Below are 14,788 nucleotides of genomic sequence, written 5' to 3' on the forward strand. Positions count from 1 at the left end.
AGAAATTCGAGGAACTTCAAACGATTAGTATCATAATAGAAAACTAATGGCACTAGAGGCTGGCAAGTTCCCTGGACATAATTAGATGCATCCTAGGTCTGGGGAAAATCATAATACAGGCAGATTCAAATTGGCTTGGTGCAAGGGAAATTGTATTTGACAAATTTACAACAGAATTTTTGTTAAGGATGTAACTGGCAGGGTGGGTAAAGGAGAACAGGTAGATGCTGTATATTTGGATTTCCAAAACACATGTGATTATGTGCCACAAAAAGATTGTGACACAAGAACTCATGTTATTGGGATAATATGTTTATATGAATAGAGAACTAACAGGTAAGGCAGTCATTCTCAGCACAGGGATCAGTGCTGGGGCATCAACTATTTACAATCTACATTAATGACGTGGATGAAGGAACAGAGTTTACTGTAGCTAATTTTCTAATGATACAAGGAGAGGTAGGGAAGCAAGTCGCGAGGAGGATACAAAGAGTTTGCAAAGAGATAGAGATATGTTAAGTGTGGGAAAACAGGAGGTTGTCCACTTGGGCAGGAAGAATAGAAAAGCAGATTATTATTTAAATGGAGAGAGATTGCAGAATGCTGTGGTACAGAGTGATCTGGGTGTCCTTGTACACGAATCACAAAACGTTAGCATGCAGGTACAGCAGGTAATTAGGCAGGCAAGTAGAATTTGGGGAAGGCTTGCCACAACTGCATGACCATTGGCAATATGGTGGCTGCAGTACTGTGTACAATGTTGATCTCCTTACTTAAGGAAGAAGATACTTGCATTGGAAGTAATTCAGAGAAGGTTCATGAGGCTGATTCCTGGGATGAAGGGGTTGGCTTGTAAGGGAAAATCGAGCAGGCTGTTCCTCCAGTCACTTGGGTTTAGAAGATATGAAAGAGGGTCTTAAGGAAACAAATATTTTGAGAGCTTGACAGGGTAGATGCTGAGAGGATGTTTCTGCTTGTGGGGGAACCTAGTTTTAGGGAGCAGTTTGAAAATGGGGGGGGGTGGGGGGCTGTCATTTAAGACGAAGTTGAAGAGGAATTTCTTCTCCGAGTGTAGTTAATCCCCAGCGAGCAGTGGAGGCTGGCTCATTGAATGTCTTCAAGGCCGAGTTACTCAGATTCTTGAACTAGATGGGAGTCAATCCTGGGGCAGGCAAGAAAGTGGAGCTCAGACCAAGATCAGATCAGCCACAATCTTGTTAAATGGAACAGCAGGATTCAGGGGCCAAATGGCCTACTCCTGTTCTTATGAGTCCAAGTGAAATGAAAAATCAAAGCACTCAAAATGTAAGGTTATTTGCGAGAGAGAAGAGGTGGAGCAGTTCCAGACAGAAACACTAAAGTAGGTCAGAGGCTGGGATGAAAGCAAAATACTGCGGAGGCTGGAAATCTGATAGAAAAACAGAAAATGCTGGATAATTGCAGCAGGTCTGCTAGCATCTGTGAAGAGAGAAACAGAGTTAATGTCTTGAGTCTGTATGACTCTTCTTCAGGAGCTGAGGAATTGTGTGGCAAGTAACCCACCTCCCAACCCCCCAAAGCCTGTCCACCATCCACAAGACTGGAGTGTGATGGAATGAGTGCAGCTCCAGCAACAGTCAAGGAGCTCGACACCATTCATAAGGCCACAAGATGTAGGAGCAAAAGTAGGCCATTTGGCCCATTGAGTCTGGTCTGCCATTCAATGAGATCATGATTGATCTGATGTGATATAATACTCGACTCCACTTTCCCGCCTTATCCCCATAATCCTTGATTCCCTTACTGATTAAAAATCTGTCTATCTCAGCCTTGAACGTACTTAGCGACCCAGCTTCTACAGCCCTCGGTGGGAAAGAATTTCAGATTCACTATCCTCAAAATTCCTCCTCATCTCTGTTTTAAACGGGTGACTTCTTTTTCTGAGATGATGCCCTCTGGTCCTAGATTCTCCCACAAGGGGAAACAACATCTCAGCATCTACCCTGTCAAACCCCCCTGAGAATCCTGTGTCTCTCAATAAGGTCACCTCTCATTCTTCTAAACTCCAATGAGTACAGGCCCAACCTACTCAACCTCTCCCCATAAGAAAATCCCTCCAAATCGGGATCAAACTAATGAACCTTCTCTGGACTGCCTCCAATGCCAGCATGTCTTTCCTTAGATAAGGAGACTGAAACTGTTCACAGCATTCTAGATATGGTCCAAGAAATGTCTTGTATACTTTTAGCAATACCTCCTTATTTTTATACTCTATCCAGGACAATCAGGACACTCGATTTGAGTGTCATCTAATGAAGGATCACTGATGTGAAATACTATATTGGTTTGAGATGCTGCGAGACTCGCTATGTTTGTTCAGATTTCCAGCAGCTGCTATATTTTGCATTTGTTCACAGGTGATACTCATTGTCCTTAATTCAGTTCTACACGAGGACGTACATGTGTGACACACACACACACACACAGTTCACAGAATTAAGGCACACCTTTCCCCCTCTATCATTTGACCCCTGACCCTGAAGTTGAGGGTTCATCTCGGAGCAGTTCTCACCTGTGGGTGTTGTCGGTCTGGGCTGGGGCGGAGGTATCTGTGAGGCAGTGGACGGACAGGCTGACTGGGCAGGTGACGTGGGCTCGGCCTCCGGGTGGCTGGCCAACGCCGGCCTCTGTGGGGTAGTGGGCAATGCGGGCGGGCACTGGATCAGGTCTTCGGGTGGGGGCACGGGCACCACCACTGGGGAAGAGGATGACGTGTCCTTGTTTACCAGTAAAACGTTGATAGGGCCGGTCGTGCTTTTCAGGTGAATCTGATACTTCTTCTGTCCATTTAGACCCTAGAACACAAAGAGTATCTGAGCATGCTGCCAGAAAAGGGTGGGAGTGGTGGGGAGGGGATGTTTAAACTTGGAAAAATTACACGCACAGTGGAGAGAAGGGCAGAGGAGGCTGGGGAGGGAACCAGGAAGGAGTGTGAAACCTGTCAAGTACTCACCCCTTCTGGAACAGGGACCTCCAACTGGGTGCCCGAGGGAGCCTGGATCGCTAACAGCGTATCACCTGCACGTCGGGACAGAAGACAATAACGAGAAAGAGAAAATGGAGACATTACTGAGCGAGGGGGAGGGCAGGACAGAAAGGAACAAGAAGGGTTAATTATGTTGAACAGCAGAAGGATCCGACGTCGAGGGCACATGACCTGGACAGCCCTGTGATGTGTGAAGCTGCAGTCAGAAACCACTGGCAGCACCGACCCCCAGCGCCTCACATCATCGTGCAGAATGCCAGCGCCACAGGCTGGGTGGGGGCTCTGACTTATTGGGGGGCACTGCACACGGTGACCATCTGTTCAGACTTATCCCTCCCATTCATACCCCCCCCCCCCCTCACATGTTGTATCCATTTAATATCCAGTTTTCTCCCTGCTGCCCAGGACTATCCCAATCCCCCCTGCAATCCAATCCTGGGAATTACTCCCAATAGATGTGGAGAAGCATTCCTTACCTTTAAAACATCGACACATATCTTCGTGCGTCACATACGCTAACGTGAAGAACAGTTAAGGAGAGGCAACACCAAGAGCCCATTTCCGCCCCTTCAGTCATGCATGAGCAAGCAGCGGGAGGGGAGCAGAGCGGGCAGAAAGTGGGTTGGTGTGGGCAGCAGGGGGTAATGGGGGAATGGACAGTGGTGGCAGCGCGGTCAGTCAAGTGGGCACTCGGAGGGCAATAGTCCAGCTTTGTGAATATGCATATTGAGTTTCTAGAACTCATCTCCACTCTGACTGAATCTGTCCACACTATGAAAGCAAACAGATCCAATAGACTGGGTTCAGGCACTCCGGTCACTGAGTGACTCTGCTGGTCCAATGGGATGCTGAAGTTCAAGATGACCATACATCCTAGTCACGACAAAGAGCGATGGTGGAGTGGGAGGAGGAAGGCAGTGCCAAAGGATATCTGCTGTTCTCAATATCGTCTGTCACGTTCTGAATGCTCTGTTGTACCCAGACTCTCTGCTGATCCAGTTCCTGCTCCCGTCGGTCCAGATCCTCAATCTCTGCCTTCAGGTCAATCAACTTGTCAGCAATCTCCCGCGTGTTACATCCTGGCCCCACTCCTCTGTGACCCATAACAAAAACAAAAAAAGGTGCAATTTACTGCCTGTGCAAGCCTGCAAAACAGACCGGAGCTCACGCGCACACACACACACATAATGGAGGACTCCCTCTGTGCTTGGCCCAAAGGGAGAGGGCATCATTTTAACCTGACAAAGTCAGCCACCATCATGGCATCCCATCAACCACCAGAGCCTGGGCATCTAAACGACAGGACCAGAATCCAACTCGATGGTGATGCCCGTTGAGGGCGAATAGTCAGTCAGCATTCTATTAAGTCCCATGTACTCAAGAGACTCCTGGATGAGTACATGGGACTTAATAGGATGGAGGGTTATAGGTAGGCCTAAAAGGTAGGGATATGTTCGGCACAACTTGTGGGGCTGAAGGGCCTGGTTTGTGCTGTAGTTTTCTATGTTTCTATTCACCATCTAATTGCACCCATGGAGAGTGGTGACCTGCCCCCCCGCCACCCCCCATCCCGGTAAAGTTGGCCACTGCTCCCTTGTCACAATATTAAGTGATAGATGGAGAGAAATGGTCTCCATTGGTCTCAGATTAGGGGACATGGTGTAAATTTTCGCAACAGACCTGCCAGGAGTGAATTTCAAAACATTGCTTCACACACACAGGTCAACGTTTGAAATTCTCGTCAATGAATCATAATTGATACTAGGTCAGTTAATCTTAGATTGTTAAGATTGTTATTAATCTAAAAAAGCAAAGAATATACGGGGAGGTGGTGGTATAGCGGCAATGTCACTGGACTAGTAATCCATAGACCCAGGCTCTGGAGACGTGGGTTCAAATCCCACCACGGCAGTTGATGGAATAAAATCTGGAATTATATAGCTGATCTCAGCAATGGTGACCATGAAGCCATTGTTGATTGACGTAAAAACTCATCTGGTTCACTAATGTCAGTTAGTGAAGGAAATCTGCCGACCTTACCTGGTCTGGCCTACATATGACTCCTGGCCCACAGCAATGTGGTTGACTCTTAACTGTCCTCTGAAAGGTTGACCAAGCCATTCAATTTGAGGGCAATTAGGGATGGTAACAAATGCTGGCCCAGCCCACATCCTATGAAAGAGCAAATTTTATAAAAAGGGGGCAAAGCTGGTTAGATCAGCCATGATCTCACTGAATGGGGACAAAATGGCCTCCTACTGTTCCTATCAGGGGATTATTCCTCCATTTTCAGATTCTGTTTAGTGACAAATTGGTAATTAAAATGGTCGAGGACCTCCAAAGGAAAATGGAGGGTTGGAGAGAGAGAGTTCATCCTTGACAGGGTCTGGGTTCCCTTGGTTTGTGACAGAAATTGAGGATTTTGAATTGGAGTGAAGGCTGTCACCTCTACATCTTCCCCCACTCCAAATGCCAGAAAGGGAGAAGTTGAGAGTCGAGTGCTCCTCGCTCTGCCTGAACAGCTGGAGGAGTCAGCCAGCTGTTGGAAGAGTCGCCTTCCCCTACTTCCCGAACAAAAACTAAGAGTTATGCAGTAAAGTGTGGCTCCAGTCCCGGGGAAACAATCACGGTTCAATGCCAAATTGAGTAAGACACCCAAGGGAGCAGTGAGGCTGAGGATCAAAGGGTGGGGAGCAGGGGGGGCAGTGCAGCCCCATAAAACCCAGCATTCCACAGCTAATCCCAGAGGAAATCCACACTGAGCTGACAAATTATCCTGACGGTTCAGATGTTGATAGGAAGCTGTGCTCGGAAAGCCTGAAATTCCGGCTTGCTGAGGAAAGCAGCTGATTGGGGATGTCAATGCTGGAGATGAACAGAGTGCAGATTAGACAGAGGTGGCCTCAGTTCCCGCACCTGCCTGGGTGGCGCAGTCCAGGGCCTGTGCTGACCGCGTGTGGATCACCCTCCTGGGAAGACTCCCTTACATTTTAAACCTGGCAACGGGGATACCACACTCTGGGATAAGGTTGGGAGATCAAACAACAGAACAATCACTGCAGCAGATCTCGACAATCACAGCTCAATCCCCAACCCCTTCCCTACCCCATCTCACTAATCCCAGCTGTGTGTAAACTGCAAGATGTTAACTCAGCACAAGATAAACAATCTCAATACGAGAATGAAGATTGCGCACACACATTGCTATAAACAGGGCCCACACAAATATGTGCCACTCTCTCCCACCCGAGGCCCCGCTCCCCTTGTGCTCCCCGGGTCCCGCTCCCTCTCTCGTCATTGCTCCCCCCCAATATGCTCCACCACCCTTCCTCCTCTGGGCTCCACCCACCTCATCGCCTCTGAGCCTCACTCTGGAAGGAGAGGGCCCAAGGCCAGAGGGGTAAGGAGTGCAGGGGGAGGAGAGAGAGAGAGGGTGGGAGAAGGTTGGGGAGGAAGAGGAAGACAAGGAAATGATGTGTTATTAAATGCTTGCTCTGTCTCTGTTTCTCAAACGCACTCACTTCCACTGAATGCTGTTTTTCGATTTCTTCTCGATCAATCCGATTCCCTCCAGGACATTGGTGATGTCATAAATCCGGCGCTTCTGTCGTACAGCCAGAGTATCTGCTGCCTGAACAGAAAACAGAATTTACATCCAATGTGCAGCACAGAAACAGGCCATTCAGCCCAACTGCCCCATGCTGGCATTTGCCCGTTAACAAATCCCTCCATTCATCTCTCCCTCACGTTTATCAGCTTTTCCATTATCCCTCCATACTATTTTCTTCAGCAATCAAGTTCCACATTCCAATCGCTGAAGTTTTTCCCAAATTCCCTACTGGTTTCTTTTTTCTCTCTTTATGGAACGTGGGTATCACTGGCAACGGTTGCCCATTCCTCGCTGCCCTCGAACTGAGTGGCTTGTTTGGCCATTTCTGGGTAATTAAGAGTCAACCACATTGCTGTGGGTCTGGAGTCATTTGTCGGCCAGACTGGGTAAGGACAGTAGATTTCTTTCTCCAAAGGGCATTAGTGAACCATATGGGTTTTAATAACAATCGATGATAGTTGTCCTGGCCACTATTACTGTGACTAACTTGATATCCCAGATTTATAGATCAAATTTACCTTCCAACACAGCTGGGTTGGGATACATGTTACCGAGTACTCTGGACTCCATGTCCACTAGGCCAGAAGCTCCCCCTTATTATTATTTATAGCGAGTACCTTACAATTGCAGCCCTTCATTCTGGTCTCCATGAATCTCCATATCAACCTTAACAAACCAAGTTTGAATAGGCCCAGCCCTCCGTCTTTTTTCCAGAGAAAAGAGTCCCAGTTTGTTAAATGTCTCCTGATCTGTATATCCTCTCCATTCTGATATCGTTCTAATACATCTCCTTTCATACTTTCTTCGGTGCCTTTACATTAACTCAAATTAGGAGATTCCAGGTATGCCTTGGCCGAACCAAGGTTGTATACATAAGGTCTCAGCTTTTCCAGCCTGACCCTCTAATAGTGAACTCCAGTGCTTTATTCCTTTTACTGGATTAAGCTGTCTTGCTATTTTTAGTGATTTGTGTGCACATTCTCTCCGATTCCCAATGTCCCCCTACCCCATTCAGACACATTTTCCAAGAGGAATGCAGCTTTCCTATTCTTACTACCAGTTGCGTAGTGGTATTGTCACTGGACTAGTAACCCAGACACCCAGGATGATGCTCTGGGGATCTGGGTTCGATTCCCACCATGGCAGATGGTGAAATTTGAATTCAATAAAAAAGAAATCTGGAATTAAAAGTCTAATAATGACCACAAAACACGATTGATTGTCATAAAAGCCCAACTGATTCACTACTGTTGTTCAGGGAAGGAAATCTGCCATTCTTATCTGGTCTGGCCCACAAGTCTGGGCGGCACGGTAGCACAGTGGTTAGCACTGCTGCTTCACAGCTCCAGGGACCTGGGTTCGATTCCCGGCTTGGGTCACTATCTGTGTGGAGTTTGCACATTCTCCTCGTGTCTGCGTAGGTTTCCTCCGGGTGCTCCGGTTTCCTCCCACAGTCCAAAGATGTGCGGGTTAGGTTGATTGGCCATGCTGAAATTGCCCTTAGTGTCCTGAGATGCATAGGTTAGAGGGATTAGCGGGTAAAATATGTAGGAATATGGGGGTAGGGCCTGGGTGGGACTGTGGTCGGTGCAGACTCGATGGGCCGAATGGCCTCTTTCTGTACTGTTGGGTTTCTATGATTCTATGAAGTGACTCAGAGCCACAGCAATGTGGTTGACGTTTAAATGCCCTCTAAAATGGCCCAACAAACTGAAGGTCAATTAGGGACTAGCAATAAATGCTGACCCGGCCAGCAACACCCACATCTCATGAATAAATAAAAAAGAGCCACCTATCAATATCGCATTTTTTTTCTTGCAAATTCAGCAGATATTTAATCATCTTCTATTTTATCAGTCCTTCTCTGTTTTAAGTACACCCCACTCCTCCAATTTAGTGTCACCAGCAAACTTTGAAAAGGTACTGCCGATTCCAGAGTCCAAGTTACTTCGGGAGAGTTGAAGAGCAGCGGTTATCCGTGTGGAACACTACCTCCCACTTCCCAGGACACTGAATAAGCACTCGGATTTCCAGGCTGGTTTGCGATCCATTCTGCTGTTTGCCCCTCCCGCCTCCCCATCCCCTGACCTTTGGTCAGCTCACCCCCTTTGCCCTGTGCTCAAAGTGAAGGAGGTTCAGTGTTGGGGAGATTGGGACACTTTCCAATGACCCTTCAGGGTAGATTCAGAAAGAATGTTCCTGATGGTAGGGGGAGTCCAGAACTAGGGGTCATAGTTTGAGGGTAAGGGATAAACCTTTTGGAACTGAGGTGAGGAGAAATCTCTTCACCCAGAGAGTGGGAATGTGTGGAATTCACTACCACAGAAAGTAGTTGAGGCCAAAACGTTGTCTGATTTCTGGTTTTCTGCTTTGTGGGTTTCCTCCGGGAGCTCTGGTTTCCTCCCACAGTCCAATTATGTGCGGGTTAGGTTGAATGGCTCGACTAAATTGACCCTAGTGTCAGGGGGAATTAGCAGGGTAAATATGTGGGGTTACGGGAATAGGGCCCAGGTGGGATTGTGGTCGGTGCAGATTTGATGGGCTGAATGGTCTCCTTCTGCACTGTAGGGATTCTATGATTTTAAGAAGAAATTAGATGTAGCTCTTGGGGTTAAAGGGATCAAGGGATGGGGGGGGGGGGGGGGGGGAGGGGGAGAGATGGGGTGGGTGGAGGAAGAGGGGGAACAAGATACTGAATTTGGTGATCAGCCATAATCATAATGAATTGTAGACAGGCTTGTGAAGGACCGAATGGCCTTTTCCTGCTTCTAGGTTCTATGTTTTATTGGCCGAGAGGTACTTCAGAATATCCGGAGGTTGTCGTATGAATGTCTGCATTCCTTTCCCCAAATTATGCATGAAGACCCTAACTGGGTAGAGAAGGCTGAACGGGCACCTCATCGAGGTATGCAAAATTATGAGGGTTACGGATAGGGGAAACTTTTCCCCTTAGTACAGGGGTCAATAACCAGGAGGCATGGATTGCGAGGGGAGTTGAGGAAAAGCTTTTCCACCCAGAGCGGCGGGAATCTGGAATTCGCTGCCTGAAAGGGTGGAGCCGGGAACCCTCACGACATTTGAAACGCCAGAGCACGCAAGGCTTCGGATCAATTGTGGGAAAATGGGATGAGAACAGACAGGTGCAGAAGAATGATGGCCTTGCATTTATATAGTGCCTTTTGTGGTCTCAGCATATCACAAAGCACTTTACAACCCATCTAGCACTTTTTGAGATATGGTCACTTGAGGAATGCCGGCAACATGGCAGCCATTTCCTGCACAGCAAGCTCCCACACGCAACAGGTGTGACTGAGGTGTTGTTTGGGGAATTAATATTGGTGAGGGTCTCCAGGAAATCTCCCCTACTCTTCGGTGGCCAGCACAGATGTGATGGGCTGAAGGGCCTCCTTTTGTGCTGTAAAACTTCATGACTTGAATCAGAAAACATCTTTTGGAATGATGTCAGGTCACACTTGTGCATCCTGAACTGAACCATGTGCTGGGAGGCAGTGAGCTCAGACTAAACAGAGTCACTCCAGTCAACTGGGACACTGTTACCTTGCTCTATCTGTTCCATAGGGTCATACTGTGGAAAGGGGATACCTGTCGCAAATCTTGCCCCCTCCCACCAAAATAAATTAAACAGGCTCAAAGAAGTATTAAAAACTGACAGAAAAAGCAAAACACAGATATAAAAAGCAGAAAGCTTGCTCAGTTCAGGCAGCCTTGCCCCCAACTAGGGAAACTCCTAGACAGACACATCTGGGTCCTACACTGAAGGACTGAAATGACTGTGAGGCGGCTCAATGTCATTGTCCAATGAGTGGCTGACACCTTCACCAGCTTCAGCTGATGTGTCTGTGGGCCCCGGCTGACTGGGGCTAAAGGGCAATATGGGGCTAAAGGGCAATGTGGGGCTAAAGGGCAATGTGGGGCTAAAGGGCAATGTGGGGCTAAAGGGCAGCAGGCCTAGGCCAGCACAGCTGGTAGTTCGAGAGGGGGGCAGGGCAGCTCCATCAGATCCGGAGATGGGTGGGCCCTGCGATGAAGGTGGGAAAACTCAGGGCAACCTGGCCTTGATTCTCCACACCTCCCTGACAATCCCAATTCCCCCAGACGACCCCGGTCCCCCGCGTCGCCCCCGGTCCCCCGCATCCCCCAGACGACCCCGGTGCCCCGCATCCCCCAGACGACCCCGGTGCCCCGCATCCCCCAGACGACCCCGGTCCCCCGCATCCCCCAGACGACCCCGGTCCCCCGCATCCCCCAGACGACCCCGGTCCCCCGCATCCCCCAGACGACCCCGGTCCCCCGCATCCCCCAGACGACCCCGGTCCCCCGCATCCCCCAGACGACCCCGGTCCCCCGCATCCCCCAGACGACCCCGGTCCCCCGCATCCCCCAGACGACCCCGGTCCCCCGCATCTCCCAGACGACCCCGGTCCCCCGCATCCCCCAGACGACCCCGGTCCCCCGCATCCCCCAGACGACCCCGGTCCCCCGCATCCCCCAGACGACCCCGGTCCCCCGCATCCCCCAGACGACCCCGGTCCCCCGCATCCCCCAGACGACCCCCGCATCCCCCAGATGACCCCCGGTCCCCCGCATCCCCCAGACGACCCCAGTCCCCCGCATCCCCCAGACGACCATCTCTGCTTTCCTCCTCAAGTCAAATCTGTCTGCTGTGGCACCACAGCCATTTTCTCCCACAGCCGTATTAGTATTTCTCTCTGGGGAACTGGATTTTATCCAACTCTTTTCTGAAAGGCAGGATTGAATCTACCTGTATCACACCGGATGCATTCCACATTCCTAACACTCACTGTGTAAAAAAATGTTTCCTCATGTCACCAATCAATCTGTGCCCCCTCCACCCCGGGTTCTCAACCCTAGAAACAATTTTGCTCTGTCTACTCTGTCCAGACCTCTCATGATTTTGAATGCTGCTATAAAATCCCCTCCCTTCTCTGCTCTAAGGAGGGAACTTGAACCCTCAATCTAGACTGGCACTCCAGCCCAGTGCTGAGGCAGTGCTACACTGTCAGAGGGAGAAGCTTTAGCTGACGGTTTAAAGTGAGGTCATGATGCCCTCTGGGGTGGCTGGGGAAAGATCCCATGGGTCTATTTCGAAGAGTAGGGGAAATTGCCCAGTGATCCTTGCCAATATTAATTCCGCAAACAGCACCTTAATCGCACCTGCTGTGTGTGGGGCGGCACGGTGGCACAGTGGTTAGCACTGCTTCCTCACAGCACCAGGGACCTGGGTTCGATTCCTGGCTTGGTCAGTGTGTGGAGTTTGCACATTCTCCCCGTGTCTGTGTGGGTTTCCTCTGGGAGCTCCGGTTTCCTCCCACAGTCCAAAGATGTGCGGGTTCGGTGGATTGGCCATGATAAGTTGCTCCTTAGTAACTGTTTAGGGGGATTAGCTAGGGTAACTACGTGAGGTTATGGGGATAGGGCTTGGGTGGGATTGTGGTCAGTGCAGACTCGATGGGCCGAACGGCCTCCTTCAGCACTGTAGGGATCTATGATTCTGCGTGGGGGCTTGCTGTGCACTAACTGGCTGTCATGTTCCTGGTATCACTTGAGTGACCATATCTCAAAAAGTGCTAGATGGGCTGTAAAGTGCTTTGAGACTATAAAGGGTGCTACATAAATGCAAGGCCATCATTCTTCTGCACAGTTCAATGCGGTACCACATACTGCAGCCACTCTCTGCTCCAGAAAGGGAACACTTGCCTCCTTCACTTTTAGAAGTGTGGCAGGCTTCAGAAGGTTTCCTCTCCTCACTGCAGACAGCACTATTTCCAATAACAACCTGCCCCCGCGACTTCATACAGAAACTCCCAGCTCAACCACCGAGTCACTGGGATTCCCCACTGTTACTCACTCATGCTTCGGCTTCAGACCAAGCTGCAGAGTCAGCCTTCAGCTGAAGGTGGCCATTCAGCCCCATTCCAAAGCTAGCCTCGTTCTTTCCCCTTGGACCTGCAAATCCCCTCAAACACATTATCCAGTTCCCTTCCACAAGTTATCATTGAATCTGCGTCCGCATTTCTATTGTAACTCAGTGCAAGGAAATAAAAATTCTCATTTCTCCTCGGGTTCGTTTATCGATTAATTATCCTAAATTGGTGTTCTCTGGTTCCTGACCCTCCTGCCAGTGGCAACAGTCTTTCCCTCAAAACCCCTCATCATTTTGAACGATTCCCTCCTTGAAGGAAAGCAACTTCAGTCTCTCCACAGGGTTGAAGTCGATTCCTGGTGTCATTCCTGTAAACCTCCTCCTCTGTACCCTCGCCAACGCCTTGACATCCTTGCTAACATGTGGCACCCAGAACTGGCCACAATACTGCAGCTGGAAGTCTCTGACCGGTGTTCTACAAAGCACTCGCTTAGCTTCCTTCTTTTTGAACTCCATGTTTTAATAAAGCCTTTTTTCAATAATGTGCTTCAGCAGCTGCCTGCAACAGTGGAGCAAATAGCTAATACGCATGTTTCAAAATGGCTGGGGAAGCGTGTGGCTAATACGCATATAATGGCGAGGAAAGCTATTATAGTTCAGTGCTCAGGCTGGCCCAGTGTGGTGCCACCAGGAATCGATCGCTCAGGACAGTAGTTCAGTATTTGGGTAACGGTCTGTTCCAGGCTGGCCACATCTTCCCTGACCTGTCTGCAAGTGGTTGTGGATGGCTCAGATTTTCCATGGAAGGTTGAAAGCTGTGGGACTTGGCCCAATCTGGGGTTATCAGGTTACGGTTGGTGACATTTGCAGTCAACCAGGGGGCATGCCACCGAGAGGTGGGGCTGTCGGCAGTGTGCAGGGTATGGAGTGTGTTCTAATATTTTTCAGACAGCAGGGTGGAGGAAGGCCCTGTGCCAGTGGGTGCTTCATTAGCTGTCAGCTTTTGAGGCGGATGTGTTCTCTGCGGACATCGGGAAGTTTGGTGTATGCCAGTGAAGGAAACCACTCGATATGTGTTAGTCTCAACATTCGCGCCCAGAGGGAGCATCAGGGGTCCTAACAGTTGACCTCAGTGCCAACAGCTCCAAGCACTCCCTCAGTCAGGATCCCAGTCCTCACTGGATGCCTGGCAGTGCCAGGTGGGCAGAGATGCTTCTTTGTTTTGCTGTTGCAGCCACAGGTACAATCCTCAATTGGCACACCTGACCCCTCCCAACCCTGAACCTAAATATTGCACCGACTTCCACCCAAGTGAACCAACTACAGCATGAAAAACCCAGCTACACGCTGACAGGGCCACACAGCACAGTGCCAGGTCCAGGGAGGGTTCACATTGTGGGGAGGGGGTGGGTGGATTCCACCCCCAACTGGAATACAAATGTCCGGAATTCATGGGCCCTCCCCAGCACCATCCAAGCAAGTTGGCCATATCACTCCTGCGTAGGTAACATTTCTACCAAATCCAGTGAATCTGTACTGCGGACATCACCTTACTGCCCCACCCTCACCCCAGCGCCCACTTTCTCCCAGACAGTCTGCATCTCTCCCTGACCCTCCATTCCCAGTGGCGCTGGCTCCTGCCGAGCTAAAGCTCTACTGTGGGCCTAATGGCTATTCACGCGCAAACAAAGAGCAGCCAGGCTATGCGACTATGCAAGGCATTACCACCCTCTCAAATCCTCGCCTAACGTGCAGTGTGTGGGGTGTCACTGATTGGCTATTACAAATGGGCAGGTCTGAGTTATTTTAAACCCTGTCTTGTTGGGGGAGGGGGTGGTACCTAGGACAATGAAAGGTCAGAATGGGGAATGTCCATCTTCTCTGTCCTCGGAACCTCACCCCATTGCACACCTCCATCCTTACCCACCAAGGCACCAGCCAGTGAACAATCGGACTATCAGGATATGGAAGACAGGATGGGACTCCCCCCACCCAACGGCCATCCTGAAGCTATCTGCAATGAGCTTGCTCAGCACAGACCAAGAGACTATCCTGACTCCCATTCCCCCTAGTGACATGGCTCAGTACTGGCCATTTGGCCACTGTTGTCTGAGGAACTGTCCAGATCTGAATACTAGATCACTGTTACTCACTACGGCCCTGCCAGCAGTTTAGCTCAGTTGGCTGGACAGCTGGATCATGAGCAGAGTGACACCAATAGCGCAGGTTCAATTCCCGTACCGGCTGA

General features: G+C 49.8%; 1 protein-coding gene across 1 annotated transcript in view; it reads right to left on the reverse strand.

Moving 5' to 3' along the window:
• e2f4 (E2F transcription factor 4) overlaps positions 1 to 14,788 on the reverse strand; it is a 44,562-nt gene that overhangs the window by 22,943 nt on the left and 6,831 nt on the right. Inside the window, exons 2-6 of the mRNA XM_078211133.1 lie at positions 6,547 to 6,656; positions 3,957 to 4,118; positions 3,502 to 3,545; positions 2,993 to 3,057; positions 2,552 to 2,834 (exon numbers count right to left, since the gene is read on the reverse strand). Of these exons, the coding sequence (XP_078067259.1) occupies positions 2,552 to 2,834; positions 2,993 to 3,057; positions 3,502 to 3,545; positions 3,957 to 4,118; positions 6,547 to 6,656 (664 nt within the window). The remainder of the gene's footprint in view (positions 1 to 2,551; positions 2,835 to 2,992; positions 3,058 to 3,501; positions 3,546 to 3,956; positions 4,119 to 6,546; positions 6,657 to 14,788) is intronic.

This window comes from Mustelus asterias, chromosome 4 (genome assembly GCF_964213995.1).
Source record: "Mustelus asterias chromosome 4, sMusAst1.hap1.1, whole genome shotgun sequence".
Classification (NCBI taxonomy): Eukaryota; Metazoa; Chordata; class Chondrichthyes; order Carcharhiniformes; family Triakidae; genus Mustelus; species Mustelus asterias.